The sequence below is a fragment of the Salvelinus namaycush genome, chromosome 1 (assembly GCF_016432855.1).
Source record: "Salvelinus namaycush isolate Seneca chromosome 1, SaNama_1.0, whole genome shotgun sequence".
In the NCBI taxonomy this organism is placed as follows: Eukaryota; Metazoa; Chordata; class Actinopteri; order Salmoniformes; family Salmonidae; genus Salvelinus; species Salvelinus namaycush.
Window position 1 is genome coordinate 42,759,577 of NC_052307.1, and position 14,094 is coordinate 42,773,670.

The following is a 14,094-nucleotide window of genomic DNA, read 5'->3' on the forward strand; positions in this document are numbered from 1 at the left end:
TGAGACTAAAATTGAGCTTTTTGGCCATCAAGGTAAATGCTATGTCTGGCGCAAACCCAACACCTCGCATCACCCCGAGAACACCATCCCCACAGTGAAGCATGGTGGTGGCAGCATCATGCTGTGGGGATGTTTTTCATCGGCAGGGACTGGGAAACTGGTCAGAATTGAAGGAATGATGGATGATGCTAAATACAGGGAAATTCTTCATGGAAACCTGTTTCAGTCTTCCAGAGATTTGAGACTGGGATGGAGGTTCACCTTCCAGCAGGACAATGACCCTAACCATACTGTCAAAGCAACACTCAAGTGGTTTAAGGGGACACATTTAAATGTATTGGAATAGCCTAGTCAAAGCCCAGACCTCAATTCAATTGAGTATGCCTTGAAGATTGCTGTACACCAGCGGAACCCATCCAACTTGAAGGAGCTGAAGAAGTTTTGCCTTGAAGAATGGGAAGAAATCCCAGTAGCTAGATGTGCCAAGCTTATAGAGACATACCCAAGAGACTTGCAGCTGTAATTGCTGCAAAAGGTGGCTCTACAAAGTATTTACTTTTTGGGGGGGGGGGTGGGGGGGTGAATAGTTATGCATGCTCAAGTTTTCTGTTTTTTTGTCTTATTTCTTGTTTCTTTCACAATAATACATATTTTTCATCTTCAAAGTGGTAGGCATGTTATGTAAATCAAATGATACAAACCCCCCAGAAATCCAGGTTGTAAGGCAACAACATAGTAAAAATGCCAAGGAAGGGGGGTGTATACTTTTGCAAGCCACTGTACAAGCTTGGCACACCTGTATTTGGGGAGTTTGTCCCGATCCTCTCAAGCTCTGTCAGGTTGGATGGGGAGCATTGCTGCACAGCTATTTTCAGGTCTCTCCAGAGATGTTTGATCGAGTTCAAGTCCGGGTCCTGTCTGGGCCACTAAAGGACATTCAGAGACTTGTCCCGAAGCCACTCCTGTGTTGTCTTGGCTGCGTGCTTAGGGTTATTGTCCTGTTGGAAGGTGAACCTTTGCCTCAGTCTGAGGTCCTGAGCGCTCTGGAACAGGTTTTCATCAAGGATCTCTCCGTACTTTGCTCCGTTCATTTTTCCCTCAATCCTGACTATTCTCTCAGACCCTGCCGCTGGAAAACATCCCTACAGCACGATGCTGCTACCACCATGCTTCTCTGTAGGGATAGTGCCAGGTTTCCTCCAGGCGTGACGCTTGGCATTCAGGCCAAAGAGTTCCATCTTGATTTCATCAGACCAGAGAATCTTGTTTCTCATGGTCTCAGAGTCCTTTAGGTGCCTTTTGGCAAACTCCAAGCGTGCTGTCGTGTCTTCCGTCTGGCCACTCTACCATGAAGGCCTGATTTTTGGAGTGTTGCAAAGATGGTTGTCCTTCTGGAAGGTTCTCCCATCTCCACAGAGGAACTCTAGAGCTCTGTCAGAGTGACCATCTGGTTCTTGGTCACCTCCCTGACCAATGCCCTTCTCCCCCGAATTCTCAGACAATTACTTCGACCTCATGGCTCGGTTTTTGCTCTGATATGCACTGTCAACTGTGGGACCTTATGTAGACAGGCGTGTGCCTTTCCAAGTCAAGTCCAATTAATTTAATTTACCACAGGTGGACTCCAATCAAGTTGTCAAAACATCTCAATGATGATCAATGGAAAGCTAAATTTCGAGTCTCATAGCAAAGGGTCTGAATACTTATGTAAATAAGGTATGTGTTTTTTATTTGTAATACATTTGTAAACGTTTCTAAAAATCTGTTTTTGCTTCGTCATTATGGGGTATTGTGTGTAGATTGAGGATTCTTAAAAAAAATCAATTTTTGATTAAAGCTGAAAAAGTAAAGGGGTCTGAAAACTTTCCGAATGCTCTGTATCCTCCAAACAACGGCTTCTCGGGCAATATCTCTTAAGTGTGTGTGTGTGTGTGTGTGTTGTTTAGGACTTTGAGATGAACAGTGAGTTGAAGATGGGAGTGATCTGTCTACTAGAGGAGATACTCAGAGATCCAGACCTATTGCCACAGGAGAGAAAAGCTACTGCTAATATACTAAGGTACACACAAACATGCAGGCATGCACAAACACACACACTCAAATATGAACACATACACACATGTACATGCACACATACACACAAGCAGCTACTGGCCACATACACTATATATACAAAAGTATGTGGACACCCCTTCGATTTAGTGGATTTGGCTATTTCAGCCACACCCGTTGCTGACAGGTGTATAAAATCGAGCACACAGCCATACAATCTCCATAGACAAACACTGGCAGTAGAATGGCCTTACTGAAGAGCTCAGTGACTTTCAACGTGGCACCGTCATAGGATGCCACCTTTCCAACAAGTCAGTTCATCAAATGTAAGTGCTGTTATTTTGAAGTGGAAATGTCTAGGAGCAACAACGGCTCAGCCACGAAGTGGTAGGCCACACAAGCTATCAGAACAGGACCGTCAAGTCCTTAAGCGCGTAGCGCGTAACAATATTCTGTCCTTGGTTGCAACACTCACTACCGAGTTCCAAACTGCCTCTGGAAGCAACATCAGCAGAATAACTGTTCGTCGGGAGCTTTATGAAATGGGTTTCCATGGCCGAGCAGCCACACACAAGCCTAAGATCACCATGCGCAATGCCAAGTGTCGGCTGGAGTGGTGTAAAGCTTGCCGCCATTGGACTCTGGACCAGTGGAAACGCATTCTCTGGAGTGATGAATCACGCTTCACCATCTGGTAGTCAGACGGACAAATCTGGGTTTGGGGGATGGCAGGAGAACGCTACCTGCCCCAATGCATAACTGTAAGTTTGGTGGAGGAGGAATAATGGTCTGGGGCTGAGTTTCACGGTTTGGGCTAGGCCCCTTAGCCCGAACGCTACAGCATCCAATGACATTCTAGACGATACTGTGCTTTTAACTTTGTGGCAACAGTTTGGGGAAGGCCCTTTCCTGTTTCAGCATGACAATGCCACAATGCATAAAACAAGGTCCATACAGAAATGCTTTGTCGATATCAGTGTGGAAGAACCTGACTGGCCTGCACAGAGCCCTGACCTCAACCCCATTGAACACCTTTGGGATGAATTGGAACGCCTACTGTGAGCCAGAACTAATCGTCCAACATCAGTGCTCAACCTCACTAATGCTCTTGTGGCTGAATGGAAGCAAGTCCCCGCAGCAATGTTCCAACATTTAGTGGAGTACCTTCCCAGAAGAGGCAAGTTCTTGAAATCTGTCTCCAATAGTGATAATGCTTGGTCAGCCGTTGAAGTGGTAGAGTACATGACAGTGTCATCAGCATATAGATGAATTTTACACTTCCTTATCTCATCACCGATATTGTTTTTGTAGAGAGTGAACAGTAATGGACCAAGTATAGAACCTTGTGGGACACCTTTAACCAACTCCAATGGCTCCGACTGGATGCCGTCGACTCTAACAGCCTGACTTCTATCCTTTACATAGTCATGAAACCAACAACAGGCATCCAATCCCAGTCCACTTAGTCACTATCAGCCTATTATTCAGGTTAAACATTAACATTTTAAATGTATGACAGCAGCCTGGACAATTACACATGTTATGTACTTTGGTAGAGGTATAGATCAATCCTCTAGTTTTATGACTAGTATTGACCAATCAGGTGAAATGTTTCTGCAGTACCCTTTCTCTGGATGAGCAGGAAGCAGATTCCCAGCTGAGGATAGAAGACATCCTTCAGATGGTGAGAAAACTACACTACCCAGCAACCCCTCTCATTTACTCAAAACCTCTCGAGCTAATCCATGGGGTGTATTCATTAGTGCACACCGTAGTAAAACAGAACACATTTTGCAATGAAAACAAGCATTTCTTACTGGACAAGTTCATGTTAGTCCCTAACCATATTGTCCCATTTGATTCTGATTGGTTCCCAGTGAATGGTTCCTATGCCCTGTGCAACACCAAATATGAACTGATCATTGTAGTTAGGACATTCCTCCTTTCTCATTCACCTTAGCCCTGGTGAACTCTGCCCCCTTTGTACGGAACTGATACCTCTTCTGAATTTGCCAGAGAAGCAGTCCCCTGCTACACTTCATCTTGGTAAGAGTGTCCACACTCCCCAGATAATCAACCCCTGATAAGTCCCCTCCAAACCCTTAGCACCATCCAGTAGAGAGACGCCGGTCGGAGTTCTGTCCTACCTCATCCTACCCCTGTCTCCATCAATCACGTCACTCACCTTCCTCTTATTTATTTAAACTATTTAATTAGGCAAGTCAGTTAAGAAAAACATCTTATTTACAATGACGGCCTACCCCGTCCAAACCCTAACCCGGACGACCTTATAATGTACAGTAAAAGGAGACCTGTGATTGGCTTAGTTAGCTATATTTTAGAAGTTTTAGTCTTTGATCAGATAGGTTAACTAAATTAGTGAATTGTTCGCCTCACAGTTAGCCAAGATTCCTACAATTGTTTACAGTTAGTTAGCAATTGCTTCTACACTATTTTGCTAGGTACAATAGCGCTGACGTGTCAATAATAACCTGTCGCAAAAATGACAGATGTCTCCAGTTGTGTTTAAATATTACCACTGTGACACTGGATATTTTTGCTCCCCTCTCCCTCCACTGGATGGGAAACTGCCCTCATATCTGTCTGCAGACTGATCTGTTCACTTACACATTAAGGGTGGGTTGCACCAAAATGGATGAACTCTTAAACTGGGTTAAATCAAGGTTTAACTATTAATGTTGTTTCACAAAACTTTAAACCTAGTTTGAAATGAAGACCATACTGAACAAAAATATAAACGCAACATTCAACAATTTCAAAGATTTTGCTGATTTACAGTTCATATAAGTAAATCAGTCAACTGAAAATAATATATTAGGCCCTAATCTATGGAATTCACATGACTGGGCAGGGGCGCAGCCATGGGTGGGACTGGGAGGGCATAGGTCCACCCACTGGGGAGCCAGGCCCAGCCAATCAGAATGAGTTTCCCCTCCCTCCTCTGACGATCCCACAGGTGAAGAATCCAAATGTGGAGGTCCTGGGCTGGCATGGTTACACGTGGTCTACGGTTGTGAAGCTGGTTGGAAGTACTACCAAACACTCTAAAACGATGTTGGCGGCTTATGGTAGAGAAATAAACATTACATTCTCTGGCAACAGCTCTGGTGGACATTCCTGCAGTCAGCATGCCAATTGCATGCTCACTCAAAACGTTAGACATCTGTGGCATTGGGTTGTGTGACAAAAACGTTTATTGTTCCCTGTGTAATGATCATGCTGTTTAATCAGCTTCTTGATATGCCACACCTCTCAGGTGGATGGATTATCTTGACAAAGGATAAAATGCTCACTAACAGGGATGTAAACAAATTTGTGCACAACATTTTTGGGATCTTTTATTTCAACTCATAAAACAAGGGACCAGCACTTTACATGTTGTGTTTATATTCAGTGTTCAGTGTAGTTAAATTGAATCCTTCTTCTAAACTAAATTTCATTTGGACTTTAAACCAATATGAAATGGAATCTATTTGCTCCATTGTTTTAAAATCAAATTGAAATGTAGTTTAGGGATTAGATCTAAACTGCCTAAATCTAAACTGCCACTGGATGAGGTCTGACGAGCTCTGTTGACATAGCACATGTCTTAATTTTTCGTCTTACAGGAATAATATATGACACCTTATGACATTGCCAGCACTACGATTTGAGCTAGATTTCCAAAAAGACAAGTGCTGTAGCTTTCAAATGATATGTCACTTTCTATTTTCTGACCGAAATTGACTCAGTAGGAACCACTTAGGCTAAGCTCTGCAGAACCGGAACTGGGTCCAAAAGAACCGCTCGGTTTAACAAGTTTTAAGTGAATCAAATGTCAGTGTATGTGCTTTATTTTCATTGTGATTAACAATTTTAGCTCCTGTGGCTTATCATGTTTGTAAAACTCAACTAGCCAGCTTACTAATTTACAAAAAAGTGCAATTCTTTTCACCATTGGCCCTAAGTGAACACTCACTTTGATAGCTAGCAAGCTAGCAATGATTAGTGCTGATTTGTTTCCATAGAAATAGAATAAGAACACATTTATATGGTGAAGCCATAATAACACGTGTCACTAAACATAGAGGGCTTACAAATAACCTAACAAACGCACCAGTCACCATGTTGGAAGACCAAAGTCCGTCTGTTGGAAGTTCTCCAATCGTCCAGATGGCTGGCTGCATTTTGATACCACCGGAAATTTCAGGAAGATTGCAAATTATTTCATTTTTCTAAGGAGCCAGAAAACGGAGGCAGTGGGAACCCCTTTACAAGTAAGTAAATATATTTTTAAATGATCAAAAACAATGTATTATTAGCTAGCTAGCTTGCTACAGAACCTTAGTGTTCAGGCTAACTGAAATGAGCTGCTAATGTAATGTTAGCCAGCTATACGGTATGTAAAGTTAGCTAAGTGGATTAAATTTCACCAGTTTGCAAACTTGATGTAAGTCTAAATGCATTTGTATCTAGGTAGCTAGCTAACAACCATGGAAGAGGGTGAATGGATTAGCTAGCAGTTCAAGCTTTCAGAAGGGAGAGTATGCTACTCTGGATAGGGCAGGTACCTTTGTGGAAGGACATTATGAAAATATTCTCCATTTCCATTCCCTCGTGAGAGAAACTGAGGACAGAGAGATATAACAACATAATATTCAGTGCTGTCTAATTTGAGTGTAATGCAGCCTGTTTCTTTTGTGATGTTTTCTGTCCTCTGATACAGAGATATGTAAAACCCTGTCTGCAGATGAAGAGATCCCAATGAATGTCCCAAGAGAATAAGGGTACATCCTTGCATACCATGGATTTGATATGTACCTATGTTAGCACATTTTGTGAACAAAAATACAGTTTAAGTCACACACAATGTAAACTCAGCAAAAAAAGAAATGTCCTCTCACCGTCAACTGCGTTTATTTTCAGCAAACTTAACATGTGTAAATATTTGTATGAACATAACAAGATTCAACAACTGAGACATAAACTTAACAAGTTCCACAGACATGTGACTAACATAAATTGAATAATGTGTCCCTGAACAAAGGGGGGGTCAAAATCAAAAGTTACAGTCAGTATCTGGTGTGGCCACCAGCTGCATTAAGTACTGCAGTGCATCTCCTCCTCATGGTCTGCACCAGATTTGCCAGTTCTTGCTGTGAGATGTTAACCCACTCTTCCACCAAGGCACCTGCAAGTTCCCAGACATTTCTGAGGAGAATGGCCCTAGCCCTAACCCTCCGATCCAACAGGTCCCATTGTCCTCCAAGCGAGCAAAGAAGTTGTTTAATTTGTCTGGGAGCAAGACGTCGGTGTCCACGACGGGGCTGGTTTTCTTTTTGTAATCCGTGATTTACTGTAGACCCTGCCATATACATCTCGTGTATGAGCCGTTGAATTGCTCTACTTTGTCTCTATACTGGCGCTTAGCTTGTCTGATTGCCTTGCGGAGGGAATAGCTACACTTGTTTGTATTCGATCATGTTTCCGGTCGCCTTGCCATGATTAAAAGCAGTGGTTCGCGCTTTCAGTTTTGCGCGAATGCTGCCATAATGTCAGGATAAGCCTGCAGGTAGGGTACCACATGAGGGAGGAGGATGTCTTCCCTGTAACGTACAGCGTTGAGATTGCAGGCAATGACAACAAGCTCAGTCCAATGATGCTGTGACACAACGCCCCAGACCATGACGAACCCTCCACCTTCAAATTGATCCCACTCCAGAGTATAGGCCTGGGTGTAACGCTCATTCCATTCGATGATAAACGCGAATCTGACCATCACCCCTGGTGAGACAAAACTGCGACTCGTCAGTGGAGAGCACTTTTTGCTAGGCCTGTCTGGTCCAGCGACGGTGGGTTTGTGCCCATAGTCGATGTTGTTGCCGGTGATGTCTGGTGAGGACCTGCCTTACAACAGGCCTACAAGCCATCAGTCCAGCCTCTCTCAGCCTATTGCGGACAGTCAGCACTGATGGAGGGATTGTGCGTTCCTGGTGTAACTCGAGCAGTTGTTGTTGCCATTTTGTACCTGTCCCGCAGGTGTGATGTTCGGATGTACCGATCCTGTGCAGGTGTTGTTACGCGTGGTCTGCCACTGCGAGGACGATCAGCTGAACCGTCCTGTCTCCCTTAATTGCCTACGCTCTGTAAGCTGTTAGTGTCTTAACGACCGTTCCACAGGTGCATGTTCATTAATTGTTTATGGTTGATTGAACAAGCATGGGAAACAGTGTTTAAACCCTTTACAATGAAGATCTGTGAAGTTATTTGGATTTTTACTCATTATCTTTGAACGACAGGGTTCTGAAAAAAAGAAGTTTCTTTTTTTGCTGAGTTTATAAACCTATTAAAAATGGAACTGGCTAACCCTGCTGGGTGTGCATGCTTCTGTTCCAGCACAGCACTAACACACCTGATTTAATGTATCAAACCTAATTTGTTAACTTCTTATGGGTATGTGGGACGCTACTGTCCCACCTGGCCAACATTCCGTGAAATTGCAGAGCGCCAAATTCAAAAACAGAAATACTCATAATAAAAATTCATAAAACATACACGTGTTATACATCGGCTTAAAGATGAACTTCTTGTTAATCCAACCGCGGTGTCAGATTTCAAAAAGGCTTTACGGCGAAAGCATACCATGTAATTATCTGAGGACAGTGCCCAGCGCACAAAAGATAACAAACAGTTACCAGCCAAGTATTGGAATTACAAAAGTCAGAAATAGTGATACAATTAATCACTTACCTTTGATGATCTTCATATGGTTGCACCCAGTTTCACAATAAATGTTAGTTTTGTTCGATAAAGTCCCTCTTTATATCCAAAAATGTCCGTTTTGTTGGCGAGTTTTGTTCAGTAATCCAATGGCTCAAAGGCAGTCACAACAGGCAGACGAAAAATCCAAATAGTATCAGTAAAGTTGGTAGAAACATGTCAAACAAAGTTTGTCAATATAAAAGAAAAACAAGAAAGGCTCGCTCTCGGTCGTGCGCAGCAAACAGGTCTGGGGACTTCCCAGGGTCCACTCAGAGTAATCTTACTCCCTCATTTTTCAGAATACAAGCCTGAAACAGTTTCTAAAGACTGTTGACATCTAGTGGAAGCCATAGGAAGTGCAATTTGAGTCCTAAGTCATGGGATACTGTATAGGCATTCAATATAAAACTAAAAACACACAAAAATCCCACTTCCTGGAAAGGATTTTTCTCAGGTTTTCGCCAGCCATATCAGTTATGTTATACAGACATTATTTTAACAGTTTTGGAAACTTTAGAGTGTTTTCTATCCAAATCTACCAATTATATGCATATCCTAGCTTCTGGGCCTGAGTAATAGACAGTTTACTTTGGGCACGCTTTTCATCCGGAGGTGAAAATAGTGCCCCCTGAGGTTAATAATCAAGTGTGCTATTGCTGGGCTGGAACAGATGTCTGCACCCCCCGTAGGTCAGGGATCAGTGGAGTGGATTGTTCTAAGCTTGTGGCTGTCTTGAACCCTGCTGTTTGTTGTCATCAATCTTCCCTGCGACCTGCCCTGTCTGGATCTGCGAGGAGTAACAGGTAACCTATGTTGTTACCATGACAAAGACCAAAGCCAGTGGGAGTACCATTGAGGACAGTGGTGTCTCTCTATCACCAGTGAAGGATCTTTTAAGCGAACAAAAATAGTTTTACAAACAGTTAAAATGACACGAAATAGCTTCAAGTGTTTTGTCCAAAAACTGGGGGAGTCCGCTAATAAAATAATGGACGACCTGACCAGAGTGGTCCAGGACCTGAAGAACAGTCTCCCAGGGTCAGCTCGATGAGTTTAAACAGGAGAATGTCAAGATGACAGCAATCTGTAAGTAATTGAGAGAGGACCTCAGTTCTGTATGTGAATCCATGATAACAGTGAGAAATCGTATTATCTCGAAGGACAATCACGGTGGACCAACATGGTTGTGGACGGAATTGCAGAATCTCCACATGAGACCTGGATGGTGGGAAATTATCTCGGAAAAACTCAAGATAGACCACAAGAAGATTGAGGTGGAGCACGCCCACAGGACTGGAAAACCCACCACGAACCCAGGTGACAGACTCAGTCCAATAGTGCTAAGATGGTCAAGATAGTGGTCAAGTTCCTAAGGTTCAGGAAAGAGCCAAGAACTTGAGAGGAATGTACATCTTCCTCAACGAGGACTATCCTGAAGCTATCCTGAATCAGCGGAATGAATGCACCCCTGATCACGCGTAAACACTCTCACCTCTTCCCTTCGCTTGTGAACTTCAATGCACAACACATCAGCTGTACAGTATGTGACCAGGCAAAAAAAAACGTTCTAAGCCAAACCACTACACACAGCCTACATCGTTGTCAACATATTAGCTAAAGTACTGTCATAGTCAGCATAGCTAATAGAACTAACACGTTAGTAAACCCGCTACATTCATGCAGTAACGTTACAGTGTACAGTCAGTAAGCAGTTACACCGGCGGGCCATGGTGGCAATAAATTAGTAAAACCGAAGGCTTAACTTGACTTGGAAGAGTTCCAGTGTTGTGTTGGATAGTCAAATCAAATAAAATGTTATTGGTCACATACACATATTTAGCAGATGTTATTGCGGGTGTAGCGAAATGCTTGCGTTCCTAGCTCCAACAGCTCAGTAATATCTAACAAGTCACAACAATACACACAAATCTAAAGTTAAAGAATGGAATTAGAAATGTATTCATATTAGGACGAGGAATGTCGGAGTGGCATTGACTAAAATACAGTAGAATAGAATACAGTATACACATATGAAGTGAGTAAAGCAGTATGTAAACATTATTAAAGCGACTAGTGTTCCATTATTAAAGTGATAATGATTCCATGTCTATGTATATAGGGCAGCAGCCTCTAAGGTGCAGGGTTGAGTAATCGGGTGGGAGCCGGCTATCGATGGCTATTTTACAGTCTGATGGCCTTGAGATAGAAGTTGTTTTTCAGTCTCTTGGTCCCAACTTTGATGCACCTATACTGACCCCCCCATCTGGATGGTAGCGGGGTGAACAGGTCGTGGCTCGGTTGGTTGATGTCCTTGATGATCTTTTGGGCTTTCCTGTGACATCGGGTGCTGTAGGTGTCCTAGTGGGCAGGCAGTGTGCCCCCGGTGATGCGTTGGGCAGACCGCATCACCCTCTGGAGAGTCCTGCGGTTGCGGGCAGTGCATTTGCCGTACCAGGCGTTGATACAGCCCGACAGGATGTGCTCAATTCTGCATGTAAAAGTTGTAAGGGTCTTAGCCAAGCCGAATTTCAACAGCTTCCTGAGGTTGAAGAGATGCTGTTGCGCCTTCTTCACCACACTGTCTGTGCGGATGGACCATTTCACATCGTCAGTGATGTGGACGCCGTGGAACTTGAAGCTTTTCACCTTCTCCACTGCGGTCCCATCGATGTGGATAGGGGCGTGCTCTCTCTGCTGTTTCCTAAAATCCACGATCAGCTCCTTCGTTTTGTTGACATTGAGGGAGAGGTTATTTTCCCTGGCACCACTCCAGTAGGGTCGTCACCTCCTCCCTGTAGGCCACAGGTGTCAAACTCATTCCACGGAGGGCCGAGTGTCTGCGGGTTTTCGCTCCTCCCTTGAACTTGATTGATGAATTAACATCACTAATTAGTTAGGAACTCCCCACACCTGGTTGTCTAGGGCTTTATTGAAAGGAAAAACCAAAAACCTGCAGACACTAGGCCCTCCGTGGAATGAGTTTGACACCCCTGCTGTAGGCTGTCTCGTCATTGTTGGTAATCAGGTAATCTGTTGTGTCGTCTGCAAACTTGATGATTGAGTTGGAGGCATGTGTGGCATGGGTGAACAGGGAGTACAGGAGGGGGCTGAGCAAGCACCCACGTGGGGCCCCTGTGTTGAGGATCAGTGAAGTAGATGTGTTTCCTACATTCACCACCTGTGGGCCGCCCATCAGGAAGTCCAGTACCCAATACTATGGTGTTGAAGGCTGAGCTATAGTCAATGAACAGCATTCTTACATAGGTATTCTTCTTGTCCAGATGGGATAGGGCAGTGTGCTGTGCGATGGCAATTGCATCGTCTGTGGATCTATCGGGGCGGTATGCAAATTTAAATTGGTCTAGGATGTCAGGTAGGGTAGAGGTGATTTGATCCTTAACTAGCCTCTCAAAGCACTTCATGATGACAGAAGTGAGTGCTACGGGGCGACAGTCATTTAGTTCAGTTACCTTTGCTTGATTGGGTACAGGAACAATGGTGGACATCTTAAAGCGCGCTTTAAATGCATTATTCATGTCGGCCACTGAGAACGAGAGCCCACAGTCCATGGGAGTTGGCCGCATCGGTGGCACTGTGTTGTCCTCAAAGTGGGCGAAGAAGGTGTTTAGCTTGTCCGGGACCATGACGTCGGTGTCCGTGGTGTGGCAGGCTTTCCCATTGTAATCCGTGATTGTCTGTAGACAATCGTCTCGTGTCTGAGCTGTTGAATTGCGACACCACTTTTTCTCTGTACTGACGTTTTGCCTGTTTTATTGCCTTATTGATGGAATAACTATTATGTTTGTATTCAACCATTTTCCCAGTCACCTTGCCATGGTTACATGCGGTGGTTCGCTATTTCAGTTTTGCGCGAATGCTGCCATCTATCCACAGTTTCTGATTTGGGTAGGTTTTAATAGTCCCAGTGGGAACAACATCCACTATAACTTTCCTGATGAACACAATCACTTTGTCAGTGTATACGTCTATGTTGTTCTGAGGCTACCCGGAACATTTCCCAGTCCGTGTGATCAAAACAATCTTGAAGCATGGATTCCGATTGGTCATACCAGCGTTGAATAGACCTTAGCAGGTGTACTTCCTGTTTGTGTTCCTGTGTATGGGAAGGGATAAGCAAAATGGAGTCATTCATACCGGAAGTTGGAGTAGCAGTGGTCGAGTGTTTTATTAGCGTGAGTACTACAGTCAATGTGTTGATAGAACTTTGGTAGCGTTTTCCACAAATTTGCTTTGTTAGAATCCCCAGCTACAATAAATGCGGCCTCAGGATATGTGGTTTCCAGTTTGCATAAAGTCCAGTGTAGTTCCTTGAGGGCCGTTGTGGTATCGGCTTGAGGGGGAATATACACGGCTGTGACTATAACCGAAGACAATTCTCCTGAGAGGTAATACGGTCGGCATTTGATTGAGGTTTTCTAGGTCAGGTGAACGTTATCACAATCACACCATGAGTAGTAAATCATGAAGCATACACCCCCGCCTTTCTTCTTCCCAGAGAGTTCTTTATTCCTGTCTGCGCAATGTACTGAGAACTCAGCTGGCTGGACGGGGACAGTATATCTGGAGAGAGCCATGATTCCGTGAAACAGAGTATGTTACAGTCCCTGATGTCTCTCTGGAAGGAGATTCTCGCCCTGAGCTCATCTACTTTATTGTCCAGAGACTGAATATTACCGAGTAATTTACTTGGATGTGGTGGATGGTGTGCACACCTGAGGCGGACTGGAAGTCTGCTCCGAATACCTCTTCTCCGCCGGTGTCATCTTGGAGCAGCCTCTGGGATAAGTTAAATTGCCCTGGGGGGTACAAACAAAGGATCCAATTAGGGAAAGTCATATTCCTGGTCGTAACGCTGGTGAGTTACCGACCCTCTAATATTCAAAAGTTCTTTCCGGCTGTATGTAAAAACACAAAAATCTTGCTAGACTAATAATGTAATAAATAACATACAAAAAAATGAACTACTGCAAGCTTTTTGCTTCTGTCAGCGCCATCAAAGCAAGCTAGCTAACATATCATCTGTCTGTTTGAGCAGGGTATTTCAGTAAGCTAAACTAGTAAGGGAAACTGAAAGTGAAAAAAAAATACTCTCTCTCTATTTCTGTCTTGCTTCTCCTTCATTTTTGAAAGAAATGTATTTGTTTAAAATTGTTAAACTATTGTCTTTCTCATTCTTTGAGTCAACTACTCACCACATTTTATGCATGGCAGTGCTATCTAGCTTTAGCTTATGCTTTCAGTACTAGATATAAGGGCACA

The 14,094-nt window shown here is 43.7% G+C and overlaps 1 protein-coding gene across 1 annotated transcript in view; it reads left to right on the forward strand.

The window, feature by feature from the left end:
• rasgrf2b (Ras protein-specific guanine nucleotide-releasing factor 2b) overlaps positions 1-14,094 on the forward strand; it is a 247,634-nt gene that overhangs the window by 185,303 nt on the left and 48,237 nt on the right. The window contains exons 21-22 of the mRNA XM_038988743.1: positions 1,947-2,059; positions 3,673-3,736. Coding sequence (XP_038844671.1) covers positions 1,947-2,059; positions 3,673-3,736 — 177 coding nt within the window. The remainder of the gene's footprint in view (positions 1-1,946; positions 2,060-3,672; positions 3,737-14,094) is intronic.